This window comes from Agelaius tricolor, unplaced genomic scaffold (assembly GCF_023055355.1).
Source record: "Agelaius tricolor isolate 1412-34295 unplaced genomic scaffold, bAgeTri1.0.p SCAF_10, whole genome shotgun sequence".
Taxonomy (NCBI): Eukaryota; Metazoa; Chordata; class Aves; order Passeriformes; family Icteridae; genus Agelaius; species Agelaius tricolor.
This window is the reverse complement of record NW_027269270.1, coordinates 12,122,705-12,140,287: the sequence shown is the minus strand read 5'-3', so window position 1 is coordinate 12,140,287 and position 17,583 is coordinate 12,122,705. Positions and strand designations below refer to the sequence as shown.

The following is a 17,583-nucleotide window of genomic DNA, read 5'->3' as shown; positions in this document are numbered from 1 at the left end:
CCAACTGATTTGCAAAACCTCGAAAGAAAAGTCCTGTGGCACAAAAAAACTCCAAAAAACCCTGAAGAGACATCTTTCAAAGGGGATTATAATTGGTATTGCTGGACAAACCTGGCTGCCAGAAGCACTGATATTACAGATAGAGGAAAACCTAGCTTTGCAAGTCAAATAAACCTCTATATTTGTCATGTAGAGTGCTGTTAGATGGTCATTCAGTGGAGAGCACTGCAGGAACATACCATTCTCCCAAGGAAAACTGGGAAAACATAAACTGATGGATGAAGGGGGCAGTATTAACCTTCCTTAGTCTTTTTATCATCTATCACTGAAGTATATTTGGGAAAGGTTTAGAACCATAAAGGCAGTAAAACCAATCCAGCCACAGAAACAGATGCAACTTACAGATTGCATTTCATGTGAAAGTGGAGAGCTTTATCACTAAGGTCATTACATTTTATACTGAAGTGTTAATAATTTGAACTCAGGGCATGGAAGAACACATGAACAATTGCTACTAGGAGCAGTGGGAGTGGCATCTCCATGTAAATACAGGGGCCAGATTGCAATATCATATAAACTGGATTTTTTTTGTTTGTTTTCAAGTAGTTCCAAGTTATGAATTACTTTGCAATCAACATAATATCAATTAATACTTAAGTCATCTAAATCTAAGTCTGTAAGTTGTAATAATGGACACAAAACTGACATTTAAACCAGTTAGAATTTGATGAGATCTAAAAACAAGATACAAATCAAACAGTAAAATATTCTTTGTCCAGGCCACGGACCCACTTTTTAACTCTCTTTTAATGTCTCTGGATCTATTCAGACTGAGAGTATAGTACTACAGGCACTGTGGTACTTCTTTGAGTTACTGGAACTATGTATTTATTTTCTTTTAAGGATTTGAGATGGGTGGCTGTTTTTCTATTTTAAACAAGTAACTCAGATTTTCCTTGGTATTGCTACTTTCTGTAGCTGTTGCTATTAAATTTAAAGTGTTCTTGGGCTTTTTTTTTTCCTGAAGTTAACACTGGCACATATTTTAAACATTAGCTGTAGTTTTTGTCAAGGTGAATGTCCATTTTTTTGCTGGTGAGCTTTGAAAGCTGCCTGTGAAAGCCTTGGATTTGCATCAGCTTCTTTCAGAATCTACTGCCTCTCCCAAAAGGCACAGAAGTAGTTGAATCTTTAAAGAAAAGAAGAGGAGGAATTAAGGGGTTTCATATACATTTGGGCTACTCCATCTTGGTAGTCATGGATTTGGAAGTCCCAGAGATTTCTATCACACAGGCTCAGATCAACAGACCAGAGGATGCACAACAAGCCAGTGCATGCAGGAAGTAGGAGACCAACTGTGTCTGCACTGCTCACTGCATTTATATATGTGCTGACACTTCATCTCATTTTAAAAGTGCTGGAACTGCTCCACACACATTGTCCTTAGCAGTACATGGAAAGAATTCTGTTTCTGATACACTCCCCTGCATCCTGGAAGACTTTGGTATTTTACAGTGCTGAGTTGCATACACATATTCCTTTTTACTTGCTATTCTTAAATGCCTTCTCGAGTTCTTGAGCAGCTTTTTTGGGATCCAGTTACTTCTTCTAATGGATGGATAAAGGAATAACTGAAACATTAGGTGGTCCTATGCATTCAGTGACCAGTGTGGTACTGTTTACTGCTAATGCTACCTCCACTTGGCTGGACACATTGCCTCACTGTCCCAAGGGCCCTGTCTAGTCTGTCTATCTGTGTCTTAAATGTTATTACAGTTGGTCATTTTATGACTTTTTCTTGGGTAATCTGTTCTTCCTTTTCGCTCTCAAGTTCAAAATCCTCAAAATTTCCCTTGACAGAGGCAGACACAAACTCATGACTGCTCATTATTTCCATAAAACTCAATCCATTTGTTACTTATATTAAGGCACCAGCTCTCCAGTCTGCCTCCCCAGTCCAGTCTAGAGTCAAGGATGCCCAATGTTCCCTATAAGAATTCATATGAAGAATCTCCAGGATCTGAGCAGGAACCTTATATGGCAGATGGGTCTAACAACCTCATGGTTTAACATACTTTCTTTTTTATTCTCTGGTCCCTTTTTCCACTGGACCCTTCTGATTGTCAACATATAGCAAAATAAAGACAATCAAGCTGAGCAAGGCATAGAGTTTTCCCTGATTTAAAATCTGTGCATAACTCTAGAAATTGTCATACTGAAACTGGACCTTGATTATCAGTTGTACTTCAGTAACTGTTATTCTGACAATGTGCATGGTCACAAATATTGATTACAGAGAAAGTATTTTCCCTCTGGAGAAAGGGTTTTTTCTTTCACCTGCTGAGGTGAGTCAAAAAACCGACAGCAGTGACACCAACATCTACTGGGTTTTCTCTTGGAATTCAGTACCTCACAGAAATAAAAAGGCTTTCACAACGGTATGTCTTCATTTTTGGTTTAGGGTATATGGTCACAGCATTAACAGGATGGTACTGTCTAATCTCTGGCTTTGGATCAGGCTGTTATGAATGCAACACCTTCAGATCTATGTGGCATATGCATGGCAAATACTAGCAAGGAAAAGAAATAGAGGGGCTTTCTGAAATGAGGAGAACTTTTTGCCTTCTTTGCTGAACATGAATTCTTCCTATTTTCTCTCATCCTACCCTTCTGGTGCTTCTTTATAATTCAAAGCATATATAAATCTCTGTCTACAGAATGAAAACAGCTTGACAAGTTATATTATAATTGAAAGGAAAAAAACCTACTACACACTCAGAATACTGATATCAGCTGAAATAGATAGAGAACTATAACCATTTTGTCTTATTCACACACATAAAAGTTGAATCAATGTCAGTGGTATGTATGAAGAATAAAGAATATATACTACTGACTATGCCTGTCAATCACAACCAACAGCAACCTTGCTGGCAGACTTAAGAAAATATTCAATCATGTAACCATTGCTTCTTGAACTAGATGTATTAAAGGATTTTAAAAATGGCACCTGTCGAAAAAATTCTTCCATCAGGGCCATGGTCCACCGGTAGTGCAGCTCCCAGGATTTTGCTGGATGGCTTATGTCTGCTGCATGTAGAATCAAAGACATGGCTTTGGCTTTGTCTACCCTGTCAATTCAAGGACATGCTCCAATTATCTCAAAACAAAAGCAACTATTTAAATTCTTTTCTTGAATATGAGCTCATTGAAAGACTACAGATAATGAAGAGAATGGAAAACAACCTACCCCTGTGCCTGCTGCAGAGTGTGTCGCATTGTTTTAATTTGTTGGAAATGACCCGACATGTCTGTAGACAAGACCATCTCAATGACCAAGCTACGCAACTCCCTAAGAACAATTGAAAGCAAAATGACTGATTAAAATTCATTTATTCTATGTATGGTACATTTGTTTAAGCGGTATTTGTTAATTTATAACTTTCAAAACAACATCATGGGTTTTATTACGTTTTTAAAAGCATTTAAATAAATTATTAACAACTTGAATATTGTATCCTAGAGGGATTCTGTGAAAGCAGTGTACCTCAGAAAATGTACTCTGCAATCATTATTTCAGAGCCACACTATTTTGTAAATCCTATTTCCTAGTGCATAAACTAATATTACATGCAGTTCTCTCACCAATTATAAGTAATTCCTTATTTTTTCCAGCAGTAGAGTATTCAAAAAACAAGTTGTTCTCTGGCTTACCACCACACAACAGCATACATTTTTACTGCCCTCATGTTAGTGAAGAGTGTGCATAACATTAAGCCTAGGAAGAAGGCTGTGGAAACACTCACAAGAGCAAGAGGTATTACATCTGAAATACTATCAACATTTCACCAATATAAGATCATTATGACGAACTACCTTTCATTCCAAAAGTATTGTAATACCTATTTAATGAATCAGAACAAGTTTGGGATTAATAATTTATTTCTGTCTTGGTGTTATGATTAGAGATGTTTTAGCTTGTCCAGCTTTCTATTATATCCATATGAAACTAATGAAATATGAATCATGTAAGAAACTTTATTCTTGTAAATATTCTATGTAAATAGAAAATTTAATTAATTTTGTCAAGAATAATTACTGATTTAGAAAATTCTGTCTCCTTGATGTAGAAAGATCATGTATAGGCCATGTAGGAGTCCAGTGGGTCTTTCTTTATATGCTTTTTAAATGGCCTAGGAGGACAAGTGGTGTTTATATGTATATGGGGAATTTCCCACATTAAACCTTTCATTATGTACCATGTATCTTCATGAGCACATCCCCAATCTTAAAGATGTCCAAGTATCAAATAAAACAGTAAAATCCTACTTTTGTAATTCTTACTGATCTTTCATACCATATTCATATGTTTGACTTAAGTAAATCAAAAAACACGCAGGTTTTTTCAAAGGACTATGCTTTAAAGAGGTAATTTGCAGTTTCCTTTAGGGTGATTAGAATACTTTGTTATAAAGACTATCAAGACTTTTTTTGATCCAAATTAACTACATATTTAAGCAGATATTTGTTGCTGATTTTTATGTATATATTCCTGACTTGCTTTAATGTAACTGGATAAAGACTCAATGCTCTCACTTCTACTCAATAATATGCAGCCATAGCAACTTGTGTTTAGAAAATGCCTTACCTTATCTGACCTCATAATGAGACACTAATTATTTTGCATCCCAACTGTTCCTCCTCCACATTGCTTTGAAAGTGTACACTTCAAAAACAGTCAAAACCATTAAAGAAAAGCAAAACAAAAAACCCCAACGAAACAAAACAAAAAACTCAGCTAACACTACAAGAGGAAATGAGGGCTCTGCATTGTTAAACCCTGTTGTTTTTAAGACTGAGATAATTTTCACTTCTCCTTTCCATGGGAGATTTTTTTAGGAGCATTCAATGTCTGAACTTTTCAGAGTAATCAGAAAAATCAGAAATTAGTACACCCTTACGCAGAAGATACCTCACCCCTACTACTCAAGACACACACAGAGAAGCAAACCACACAGTTTATTCATATTGTGATGGCAGGAGGAAAAAACCCCTAATTCTTACCTACAACATCTGAATAAGGATCAAACAGTACAGCACTGTCCTGTCACACACTCCTGAAGATTTCAGACCACTAAAAATCTGCTTAACAGCAAAAGAGAGACTCCTGCAGTTGTTAACTGCCTGTGCCCATATCCACCACAATCCGAGGACAGAATTGAAACCTGATGGGGAAATGGTAGGTAAAGCTCTACTGGAGCTACAAATGCTTCATCTGCTATCATTGCACAGAAGGTTGATCTTGGGCTGATCTCATTACCAAATTGCTTCCCAGGGAAAGAAGACTGTCTCAACTTCCACATCATGAGACCTCAGCTGTTCTCATAGGTGACTCCTGGACAGAAATCTCTCCCAGTCCTCATTAGGCAGTCCCCAGCTACAAGCCTCAGGATAATACAGATACCTGCTGCCACCCAAAAAGACACATAGATGTTGTCATACTTGAAGGGAAGTGGTAACAATATTCACATACAGAACATGGCAATCTTTCAGGCCCAATATCAGATGATTAGTGGGTTTGAATCTATCACCTCCACTTAAGTAAATTGTCATGTTCTAAGCTGGCATCCTTTCTCAACCCTCCCCCAGCCACAAGTCCTACAGATAGGATACTGTAAAAAAACAGAGATGCAAGACTAGGTGAAAAAATTACATGAACAATGATGTAATAAAGAGACAAGGAGCGATACATTAATTTCTTGAAAAAGTAGTTAGCCAAGAAATAGAAACTAGATTTACCTGGATTTGTCCATGACAAAGACATCTAATCAGCTGAAAACTAATAAAAAAATGCAGGAACAGACTAAGATGAGCAAAAGCAAGGTGAGAACTGAAGACATAAGCCTCAGCTTCAGGTTACAGGAATCCTTAGACAGAAGAATCTCAAGGGACTTTGTGAAAGAATGTTGTTCATTCTGCATTATACATAGCAGGTACTCTTTTGTCTCTTTTTTTTTTGATAATCAGGCAATAAATCACTGTATGCCTTATGACTGGGGTGGTTTGAGACATTAATACTGCCCCTACAGTGACATTATGCATGGGGTGCTGGAACACTGGGAACCTGCTAAATCAAAGGAGAAAGGGGGACAAACAAGGATCCCTCTTTAGCTATTTAGCTATTTAGCTATTTAGCTATTTATTTAGCTATTTAAGGGCACTAAGTGAAAGAAGCAAAACAATATCAAAGACTGGAACAAATTTTCAGAGTCAAGAAAAGACTGAAAAATTGCTATGAATGTCACATGCATTATCCACAAAGGACATCATCCTCAGAATGTTGGCAGTGCTCCCCACCTCAGACTAGAAGTCTAAGTTTTAAACTTAATTGAAGCTGGCAGTTTATTAGCACATTTATCTTCTTAAAGTTAACATGTAGAAGAGAAAATTGAACACTATAAAGTAATTTCAGTCATTTTGCTTCATTTTGCTAGAATAATTAGCAGAACCTCAGTTTAAATAGTCAGCAGTGTTAAATTTTTGAAAAATGAAACTGCTGCAACTAAAGAAAATAGATGTGACAGAAGTAAAGAAATTAATCAGTGCCAGGAAGTACATTGAAAAGTTGAACAGATTATCATTTCAATTTACTGCCAACTTGATTCAGTGCAACCCCTTCAAAACTGTTAGTTTAACAGCATGAATTTCAGTACAGATCCAAGAAGCTCACTCCAGTATTAATAAGAAAATTGTTAAGTGGCTACCAGATCCATTATTGCACCAATGAAATGACAGGGTAACAGGAATTTCTGGATATTAGAAATGAATACCAGGAAACTGTCATTTCCATGACTGACCCTCTAAATTGAAGTATCACACTGCAACAGGTTGTGCAGGTTGGCACAGACAGGCACTTTGGAATTTACTGCTTGCTTCAAAGAACAGAGTGTAATTGCTGAGCTAAGTGACAAAACATGGAACTGAATGTCCTAGTTTAGATTCTTGAGCTTATTAGTCAATTCATACATTTCTTCTACATTTTACTGAATATACCCAAAAACAGATGATAAATTCTACTTTTCTCTGGTTGCCAAAACCCACCAGCTTCAAACTGGCTGCATACAGAAGAATCTGTGTACCTACACAAACAAAATTTGCAAAACTAAAGTAAGATCTTCTAGGAAAACATAATCGGGTTACAGAGAGAAGAGATTGGAAAGGAAATGTAAGCAGAGCCAGTGTGTGATTGAGCAAATTCCAAAATAATGTGGTAGTTTACCACAGGTTCAAAAACCACAGAGAAATAAAATGCAACAAAAGTTGGACAAAATGGTCCACAACTGAACTGGACAAAGAACTGTGGGAAGACCTGCCCAAGCAATCTATGCAGAGAAGAGTGTGCTTCAGAAATGTGAAGAGAGCTTATCACATTCCCCCCTTTCTCTTGTTTGCAGTCCAACAGAGTAGTATATATGAACATCACAACCTGGAAATCACAGGTCCTTCTTTCCATTCACAAATATTTGGGTTTCACCCTGGTACTGCTTTCCCCAGTGGCATAACAGAGGGAAATGACTGGGATAAACTGCACTAGCTGGCAGCCAGATTTCTATCAGCTGGAGCCACTCTGTGTTGCTGCAGGGATTCCCAGACCATACTAATTTATGGTGGTCTCCAGTGATGAAGAAGCCAGGACTAGGGATGAACATAAGTGTCTTCAAGCCACCCTTGGAACACTCCTGGACTGAAATTCAGCTGGAGAATTTCAGCTCCTTTCTACTTGGAAGCATCCTCTGGTAGGATGCAATATGAAACAACACCACTTCATAAAAACTTACTCAAGGCAACATGTCTGAAGATTTGAAAATAATTTTCCCTCTAAATGTATGGTTTTAAAGGACAGAATATGAGTTTCTGATGGCTGCATACTAGCACAATAATCTCCACACTCAATAGCTAGAACAAACAGAAATAGGGTCACAGAGACCTATCAGCCCCAAAATAGTTTCAAGAGGAGCAAGGCTGGCTCTTGTTGGCATTGAAAATCCAAGTGTGTAGACAGTTATCAATGAAGTTTACAATTCACTTCTGGAGAAATTTCTCCAGAACTAAATGTACAACACAAACCTTCTGATAAGTAAATCTAAATGAGTATCCACTGAAAAGAATTCTTTCAAGAGAACTAAAAATTGTATGCTTCCTCTCTCACTTTGTATTAAATTAAAAAATTATAGATTTAAAAAATATTTTTAAACAGGTACAGATAATTAATAATTAATTTATAATAATTAATAAATAATAATTAATTGAAACCCAGAAGGGCCAGCAGACTCACATTCAATAAACACTTTATTTAGGGGTTTTCTCATCATGTAAATAAGTAAAAAATGTAAATCTACCATGTAAAAGTCCATCTGTAAATATACACTTCAGCAAAATATGATCTGATGTTCACATACTCCTTCATAAATGTATAATTTTGTGGAAATACAGATAAAGCAGGGTTTAGCTTTGTTATTAATGGTAGCACCATTCACAGTGGGAGACTTTCCCCTATCACAACATATTTCTCTGAACTTCACAGTCCACCTGTCTGCAAGGGTTTTTTTAGGGCCATTGAATAATACCTGTGTTTACAGAAACACAGAAGACTCATATTTTAAATACTATACATATCCATCAACGAGATACAAAGATAATATTTCCTTTTTAATAACAGAGAGAGTCTTACTCTAACACTTGAATTTTAGCCTTACAGGTCTTATTATTTGTGATATATCAATTATGATACTTAATATTTCAGCTGGCCAAATTTTCTTCAGAAATTACACTAAAATTAAGAAAAAGAAAAGGGTTCTGTAGCACTTCTGGACCTTTGTTATTTTTGGACTGCCCACACAATTCATTTTTTAATGCTTAACCAAGACGTGACTATGCTGAGATCCCAGGAGCAGCAGTGCTCGAGCTGAGTGTGACTCCGCACTGTGATTTCAGCTCACTGGTTAGGCTGGACAAAGGCAACCCAGCTCAGGCAGCATTGTGGTTTTCCTAAAGAGCTGTTTCACCTGAGACTCTGTCCACACACTCCAGCACTGTGCCTCCTAAATGCACAGCCTCACTTGGAAAATTACACAGAATCTCCCAAACAGTACTTCTTAACACCACAGCAGCCTTCCCTAGGCTCTAAACATCCATCACTCTTTCCACTGTCAACTTCCTGTAATTTGAACTCTTAAAATAGACTCCTCAGGGAAGGCCTGGTGGTTTTTATTATTTTTAAATACTGGGAGTATTTTTGAATGTCACAGCAAGTCTTACCTCCAGTCATCTTTGTTTAGATTAGCCAGGATGTTCATCTCTTCTTCCTGCATGAGTCTATAAGCAGCACTTACATGATGATTTTCAAGAACAGAACGATCGTTGTACAATATAGCAACATCTGACCTAGTGTGGGGGAAAAGAGGCAGGTTTTGTAATAGTGTTCCAGTGATGGCACTGGGAAAGACAGGACTATGTCTTGTCTATGAGAAATATTGACTATATGTACATATATAGAGAAAGATATATCAAATGATGTTTATTTGTTCCTATTCTATCAAATACTGATAAATTTTCCATCTTAAATGCATTAAAAATTATCATTATACCATTGCATCCACTGTTTGTGGGAAAGTCATATTTTAAAATGTGTGATGTTTCATTGATATGACCAACTGTGGCAAAAACCTCATGAGTACTTTAAGCTTCTTGACTGCAGATAGGATCACAGAGCATCAGAAATGCTCCAATTAGCTTAAAGAGTACACTTACACGATGCACCCATTTAAAATGCAACATGTTCACCAACAGTGGGGCTCCACACATAGCATGGGTATTAGGAAGTTACTCCCCCTGCTCTGAGAGATGTGCTTTGGCCCATGCTACTCATTATCAGAAGTGCTGTAAAAAATAAGGTATTAAAATTTCATATGTTTTAAACAGCCACCATCTTTCTCAGAAAAACAGAGAAACCTTGAGCCTCATCACAGTTGGATGGCAGAGATGCTAAGCTGGAATTTGGAAGCACTCAAGCATTTCCTAAAGACAGACACATACCATAATGTTGGTAAACTTAACAAACTTAAACTCCTTTCCTTCTTAATCAAAGACTAATGTACAATTCCAAAATTACACTGAGACACTCACACATTTTGATGTGGTGTGGATTTATCATACTTAGCTTCCAACATCATTAATTCTTGGGAAATTTGCTTCCCCAAGACCTGATCTAACCTGCTAGGCAATCAATCTCAGGAGACACCTCTCTGCTGCAATTCTGCTCTGATAAAACTGTTTCTGAATATTTCAATTTGGTCCACTGACAAGTCTGTACTAGAAGAAAGGTGTGTTGCTTTAGCAGTGCAGCTCACTCTGACATCAATAAGCTAAATAAATCTCTTGTTCTGTTGAGCAACAGTAAATATTGCCATGTATGATACCAAGGAACATAAATAACTTAAATAGGATTGGAGAGGTTATTTAGATGAAACAAACCATAGCCAGCCTAAATAATCAATATGTTTACACCCATAATCAAGCTAAAATCATAGGAAAATCTGTGTTATGCCAATCACATATGTTTATGAAGCACACTTTGATCAACATAGCCACTTATGACTATGTTTAAGCAGTGCTAAAATTTGCTATGATTTTGGCAGCCATTCCATCCATTTTCCTCAGGCAAAAGACACTTGGAATCACAATCTGGGATGCCACATCAGGGCCAAGTTACACAAAGGGAGAAGAACAAGCTATATCACATAACAAATACCTGTTTGCAAGTAAGTGCCTGAGTAAAATTCAAAGGCAAGCAGCTTAATTAGTGTTCCACTCTTGCAGTACCTCATAGCAAAATATTAAGGACAAAAATAGAAAATTAATATAAACTTGGAACTACAAACTGAAGTTTATATTTAGCCAGACTATGCTGAAGGAGAAAAGAATTGTGTCCTTATTTTAGCTGCAAATCTAGCATTTTTCATCATTGAAAGCCACATCTTGGAGAAAACTGTTATAGATTTAATTTAAATATAATCATGGGACAGTTGATCCATATTAGTGAATGTGAGGATGTTTGTGTCCAAAGTAATAATATTTCTAGCACTGAGTTGTTTTATTAGAATATGCCAGTGCTATGCTGATTTTTTTTAAACAGCAGCCAAAGCAAACTCCTCAACTGAGGATACTAAAAACAACATATAGCTCAGTGTAAGAGAAAAATAAGATGGTTTGTACTAGGTGAAGTATCAGATGTACCATTTTTCACTCAGTAAGGGATTGGTCAGGGATTTTCCTGTGATAAGAAGAAAATATTTTAAGGGAGAGAACTATATGCAGTTGTACAGGAACAGCAGCTAGAATGACATGCCTGCACCTGCAGGAGAACACAGCTAGCCTAACTTTCAAACTGGATTCCTTCCTAGATTTCCTTTTCATATCTACTGCTGTTGCTTTCAAAACGTGCCTGGAGATGGCTCATGGTAGGTATTTCTAAAGCTCTACTTGAAAGTTTCTCCCTCTGCACCAGGACCCTCTAAGTTCAATACACAAAGTGAAACAAAATGTAAGCACATTGCTGTAAGTGATGAGGCATTTTTATGGGGATACAGTAGAAGAAGTTTTTGAGTCAGCAGTATCAGAATTTTAATGAACAATAGGGGGTGAACGGCTTTCAAGTCCATGTTCTGCATGTTCTGAACCTTTTCAAACTTCCTCTTGACATATCTGCTCCAAAATGGAATTATTCCAGACATTATGGAGCTATCTTTTTACTTTTCCACAGTTTTTGACCATGTGACTGATCCCATTAACTGGACAGAAGTTGATGAAACAATTTGTAAAACCAGGACTGACCTGGCTGCTTCCTGGATTTATTAGAAACAGTTATGAAATTCAGCAATGAACTGAATGAACTGCAGACTCCAGATATGACTCTTAGGAGACTGCATCACTTACCTTGTCTGAATATGAAAATTGTTTGTGGTCCCAGTATGTTCATAGTCATGGACGGCAGCTGCAAAAATCATTGCTAAAATTTCCAGTTCTGTGAGCCAGTGCTGGTAAATGAAAAACAAATCATAGTCACATTTTCAATAATACCCTAACTCAGATTAAACTCTACAGTACTGAAAATGTTTTACCTTCAATGCATTATCTTCAACTTAAATAAACTTTCCTCTAACTCCAGATTACTATATACCCATAACACTTCAGTACTATACGATAAAATAAATCCTTGTACTTATGATTTCTCTGAGACCAAGTTAACACCCTTATGGCCACTAGCAAAGTAAATATTGGCAGTCAAAAATATAAGAAGTTATCAAAAGAATTACACAGTTCACTTTACAACTCCTTTGAGTATCTACTCTGTTAGCTCACATGTGGCACTTGCCAAATTACAGTATATTAATCTAAAAAGGTCTTATATGAAGTTTAGGTTATAATTTGTCTTTTAGTAAACTATATATACAGTTAATCATAAGTTGAAGGTACAAAATTAGTATTATCTATATTTTACCAGTGTACGTAGCACTAAAATTAGGCCCATGGGAGATTTCTCTGTTCTAAATTTGATCGTACTTTGTACTGATAAAGAAAAAATAAATTTAAAAAAGTGCAGAAGGCTAGTATACAGTTACACAGAACAAAAGGTAATGTAGGTCATGTATACAAAATAATGCAGACCCTGGAGTTTTGAGCCCTTTTATAACTCTTGCTAAATGAGGCTGTTCTGTATAGCACAGCTTGTAAAATAACCTCTGTTATCTTCTTTCAAGTTCTATTTCTTGAATGACAAAAAGTCCTTGAGGAGAAAACTTACTCCATCTAAAGATGGGGGCAGAAAAATCATATGATAATTAACCCCCACAGTCATAGGACTGATTAAGTCAAATGCCAGTCAAGCATTTCCACACATATTTCAGATGGTTTTGGTGTACAAGTAAGCTTCTGTACTAAAGGATCAAAGAATGATCTCAACTTCACACACCCCAATATGCACATATGAATGTGCATGTGTGTGTATGAATGGATATGAAATGCATAAGTTGCCAGATGTAGTAAAAGTTGCCAATGGTAGTTCTTCTTTCAAAGATGAAGAAAGGAAAGATTCAAGACTCATTAGCAATGTAAGAATAATTAAATAGGTCATTCAGTGACACAATAGGGCTGCTGAGGAACAAGTACTGGCTGTTGGTGAAGCAGCATAGGTTTAGAAAGGTCACAGGCTGAGGAATGAGAATGTACTGTAAGCAGTTCTAAAAATGGAAACAATGACCTTCATCATATTGTGTGTCACAAGAAACCAGGCCATGACCAGTCCTGGCTCTCACAATGTTTTCAACATACCAAACAGAACAGAAACACAGAAAGCGTAATGAAAGCTAAACATAAACTTTTCTTTAAGATGCCTTTTCAAAGGTCAGCTTTTGTAGCAAATAAAATAGTTGCTAGACAATGCATTCATAAGCAGAAGAACATTCCTCACAGACAATATCTATGGGCTGCACAGAGACTTCATACAGTAAGAGAGAAGAGCAAGTATTCTACACACACTGATATAGTCAAAATTGAGATCAGTAATCAAATCAGAGAACCAGAGAACTGCTTTAGCTAAAGGCTTTCTAAGGAAGTAGAAAAATACTCTTACAGAGACAGTTAATAAGTGTGTTTTGAAAGGGAGAGGGAAAAACAAGTATCTGGGGGTCTGCAAGACTGAGAAGAGCTGAAACATGCTTCCCTCCTGAAAGATACTATGTCTTGTTGGTGTCACAGATAATATAAATTATGTCTTCTATGGAAGTATTATGTAGTGCTTATATGTAAATAGATACATTGCAACTTATGAGTTCTGTTTGAAACTTTTTTTTACAGTGATAGATTAAAAACTGAGCAAGAAATTGAGTCTCACAATGCACTTATTGGCAGTAAAGGCATTTTTTCCTTTACTTTGAGCAATACAGGTACGTGGGAGGAGAAAAGGGATGGTGGGAAGATGATCGATGACTCAAAAGTTCTTTACAAGATATATTCCCTGGGACTTGGATTCTTAAACCTTTATAAAGATGAAAACTTCATGAATGTAAGCTTGACTTATACATTTCAGTTGCATCATCTGGGATTTAGTCTCTTGGGAAGGTTAATAGACTGTCTGCCATCTGTGATACTTAACATTCTAACACATTGATCTGAGGTGGCTGGATCTTCTTTCTTTAGATAGACAGCAAATTTTGAAAAATATAATGATTATTTTATTTCTTTAACAGCAGCTCTGAATATGTCTTATTCTTCACCAGAATCTCTCTAGGGGCTTGTGGAGAAGCATAAGCTCTGATTAGCCAAATTTTTTTGGCAAATGTGGAAATAGGGCTGTTTTCCAGCTTCCTGTAAAAGGTACAAAACATATGACCTCAACAACAGGAATCATGCAAAAGATTTCCTAAATCCCAGCTTTTGGAAACATTTGCTTCAGTATGTGTTTCAGAAATAAACAAAGAAGATAGCAACGCTGCAAGATTTGGAGTTAGTACCAGGTCCTTAAGAGAAAATGAAAGCAGAAAAACCTCAAATTGCAAACCAATCTGGAAAAAAATAAAAAAAAACAACTGAAAAACCACAGGAATCTGATCTAGAATTGTATCATATTTACTCTAATCCAGGTATTAGAAATAGAGCAGAGTTTTAAAAAAGGACTACAATGAACATGTCTGAAAACTGTTGGCTTGAGAAGCAAACTCCAAATTGTTATTGAGTGGTGTACTGGAGGATTAACCAGGCAACAGGAAAAAAAATCCAGCAAGTTAAATAGAACATTTTCATTATACTGATGCTTTCTCAAATTGCAAGTGACATTTGGGAGAGAAATACTTTGCAAGCTGCAGAATCACTAGGCCCTCTTTCAAACACTGATTTCCATAAATGTTCCTTCTGCCTGGCAAGTACATCTGTTTGAAGGCACTCTTGACTAAGTGGTGTCCTAGTTAGATTTCTTTCCAGGAACTTTTCAGTATCACAGCACCATAGAATCATAGAATGGTTAGGGTTAGAAGGACCTTAAAGATGATCTAATTCCAATTCCCCCTGCCACAAGCAGAGAAATATCACAATTCAATATCTTAATTTGGCAATTACAATGTGAATTAAACCCTGACTAATTTTATAAAAATATTTTGTAGCAGTGTTGCAACACTAATGAGATTTTGCAGTGGTAAAGTCTAAACTTTTTTGAAAATCATTTTCCAAATCACATCTAAGGCAGAAGGTTAAGATGCTAATAAGGATGGAAGGACCTTTCTCACACTTATGTACATGCAGTGAAATAGCAGATATTCAGATATGAAACAGATTTCTTTATTCAGTGTTCAGAGATACACAAAGTGCCTTTCAAAGTGGTTTAAGCAATGGCTAAATGTCCCAAAATCACTAGGACAGTTCTGGAAGTTGGAACTTTGTACTAGCATCACAAGAAAAATCTGAATGTTATTGGTTTTTTGAAGGGCAGAGGGGCAGATACAACGGGCCAGAGGGATGCTTATAATAAAACAAAAGGATTTTCCTCCTGGTAAGATCCAGGTGTATACCTGCAACAAAGAGATGGCTCACATCACTTAATTCTTTCAATTAATCTAATATCCTCAAGAATTTTATTTTACTAAAGTATTAATTTGATATGTGAATATTGTATACAACAAGCTCTCTAGCCTCTGCTTCAAGCTGATATGGAAGTGCTTTCTCAAGAAAACTTCTCAATCTGAAAAGGAATCTTGGCTGGTGAAGACTCCAGGATTCACTTAAACAGTATTAGAGTTAAAATATAGCTTTAAACACTTAAAAGCAAAGTACTTCCTTCAAACAGTAGATTAAAAATGTGCAATGCCTGGGGACCTTTCCTTGCCCACCCTGAAGCCAAGGGCATTTTAAGTGAGAAAAGGCTTAACATAAGTGATTGACTGCCATTTATTGTGTATATATAGGAGCAAAACCATCCAGAGTCAGTTCTAAATTTTTTCTATCCAAAGTCTTCTGGAATTGTTTCACAGCTCTGCAAACAGAAATCAAACACTATTTCTTCCCAGCTGTTTGGTTTTTTGTCTGTTTTTTGGTTTGTTGGATTTTTTTTTTAACAACTGTTAAAAAAAGACAATTATTGTCAAAGTAAAGACAAATTATCAAAAAGCCATTGACAGCAATCTCCATTTTCTTTCAGTCAGTATTTACTTTTGCCTAGCAAGCTGATAGTGAGGAGAATTCCACTGCTTAACTTAATTGTTAAGAAATAAAAATGCTTGCACAGATTCATTTCAGTTCCCAAATACATAATTTAAAATTTTGTGATGTTTCAAGGCAAATGCAATAGCCTGCCTACCACAGGCATATAAAGTATTCAAGAGCAGTGCTAAAGAAGGTTAAAAACTGAAAGAAAAAGCAGTTTCAGAGTTTAAGGCCAGCCTGGATGGGACCTTGAGCAGCCTGGTCTGGAGGAAGGTGTCCTTGCCTGTGGCAGGGTGGTAGGAACTGAGTTGTCTTTAAGGTGCCTTCCAACCCGAGCCATTCCATGATGATGGAATTCTAAGCCTGCACTGATTCAGGTGATGATATAATTCTAAGCCTGCACTGATTCAGTATATTTTTCAACAGCCAGGACCTCTGCAGATACTAAAGCTTCCTTGCCTGATCACACCTCCCATGCTCTGATGTGAAAGTAAAAAAATTCTCACCTGCCCACTCCTGCAAATCTATCTCATTAAATATGATATAAAATACCTAAATCCAGGCGATGAAAAGCAAAAAGGGTTTGAAGATTATTTTTTTCTTCCTTTTTCCCCTCTACATTAAGAGAAGTTCAGCCTGGAAGAACTGTTAAAATGAAATAAAGTTCCCAGCCTGAACAGCAGTTCTTGAATCTCTGCAAAAATTTTCAACTGAGCTTTTTCCATTAGAAAAGAAACATGTACACATTTATTCAAAACAGCAGAGTCTGAGAAAAGAAATTGAATTTCACAATACTTCTTACCATGATGCCAGTGTGAATCATTATGTAATGCACAGTTTGAGTAACATCAGCTGCATGGATCAAATTGTGATAGGGATTTTTGTATTTGCTGTAACCAACTTCAAGAGCTTCAGCAAAAGAAATAAGATTGGGAACAGGGATCTACAGACAAGAAAACATTAAAATAATTGGTTTTTTCCTGCAACAGCTGCAAAGTCAAGCATGCAATAAATGAATCACAAATAATATACCATGGGATCTAGTGGGCAAACAATAAAATAAAAATTTAAAATATAAAGATCTGATATCATACATACACCAATGAGCCTCCACACAAATTCTGTAGATGTTGTATCTCTCTTCATACACCATGCACAAGACACTGCAGAGCTATTAACCAAATGGTTTTCAAGGCATGTCTGTCTGCACCAGGGATGCAGAGGTTGCATGTATAACACAGGCATGACAGATAGGAGTCTAACTAGAGGATTATCTCCTTTTCTTCACCACTTTTACCTTGCTTGAGACAAGGTTTGCTTTAATGTCACAGT

The 17,583-nt window shown here is 36.6% G+C and overlaps 1 protein-coding gene across 6 annotated transcripts in view; it reads right to left on the bottom strand.

The window, feature by feature from the left end:
- Positions 1 to 17,583, bottom strand: part of PDE1A (phosphodiesterase 1A) — a 201,077-nt gene that overhangs the window by 23,380 nt on the left and 160,114 nt on the right. For all 6 annotated transcript variants that reach the window (XM_071434797.1, XM_071434794.1, XM_071434795.1 and 3 more), the window contains 5 exons: positions 17,054 to 17,194; positions 11,995 to 12,095; positions 9,319 to 9,444; positions 3,251 to 3,352; positions 3,011 to 3,131 (listed from right to left, as the gene is read on the bottom strand). In XM_071434797.1, coding sequence (XP_071290898.1) covers positions 3,011 to 3,131; positions 3,251 to 3,352; positions 9,319 to 9,444; positions 11,995 to 12,095; positions 17,054 to 17,194 — 591 coding nt within the window. The remainder of the gene's footprint in view (positions 1 to 3,010; positions 3,132 to 3,250; positions 3,353 to 9,318; positions 9,445 to 11,994; positions 12,096 to 17,053; positions 17,195 to 17,583) is intronic.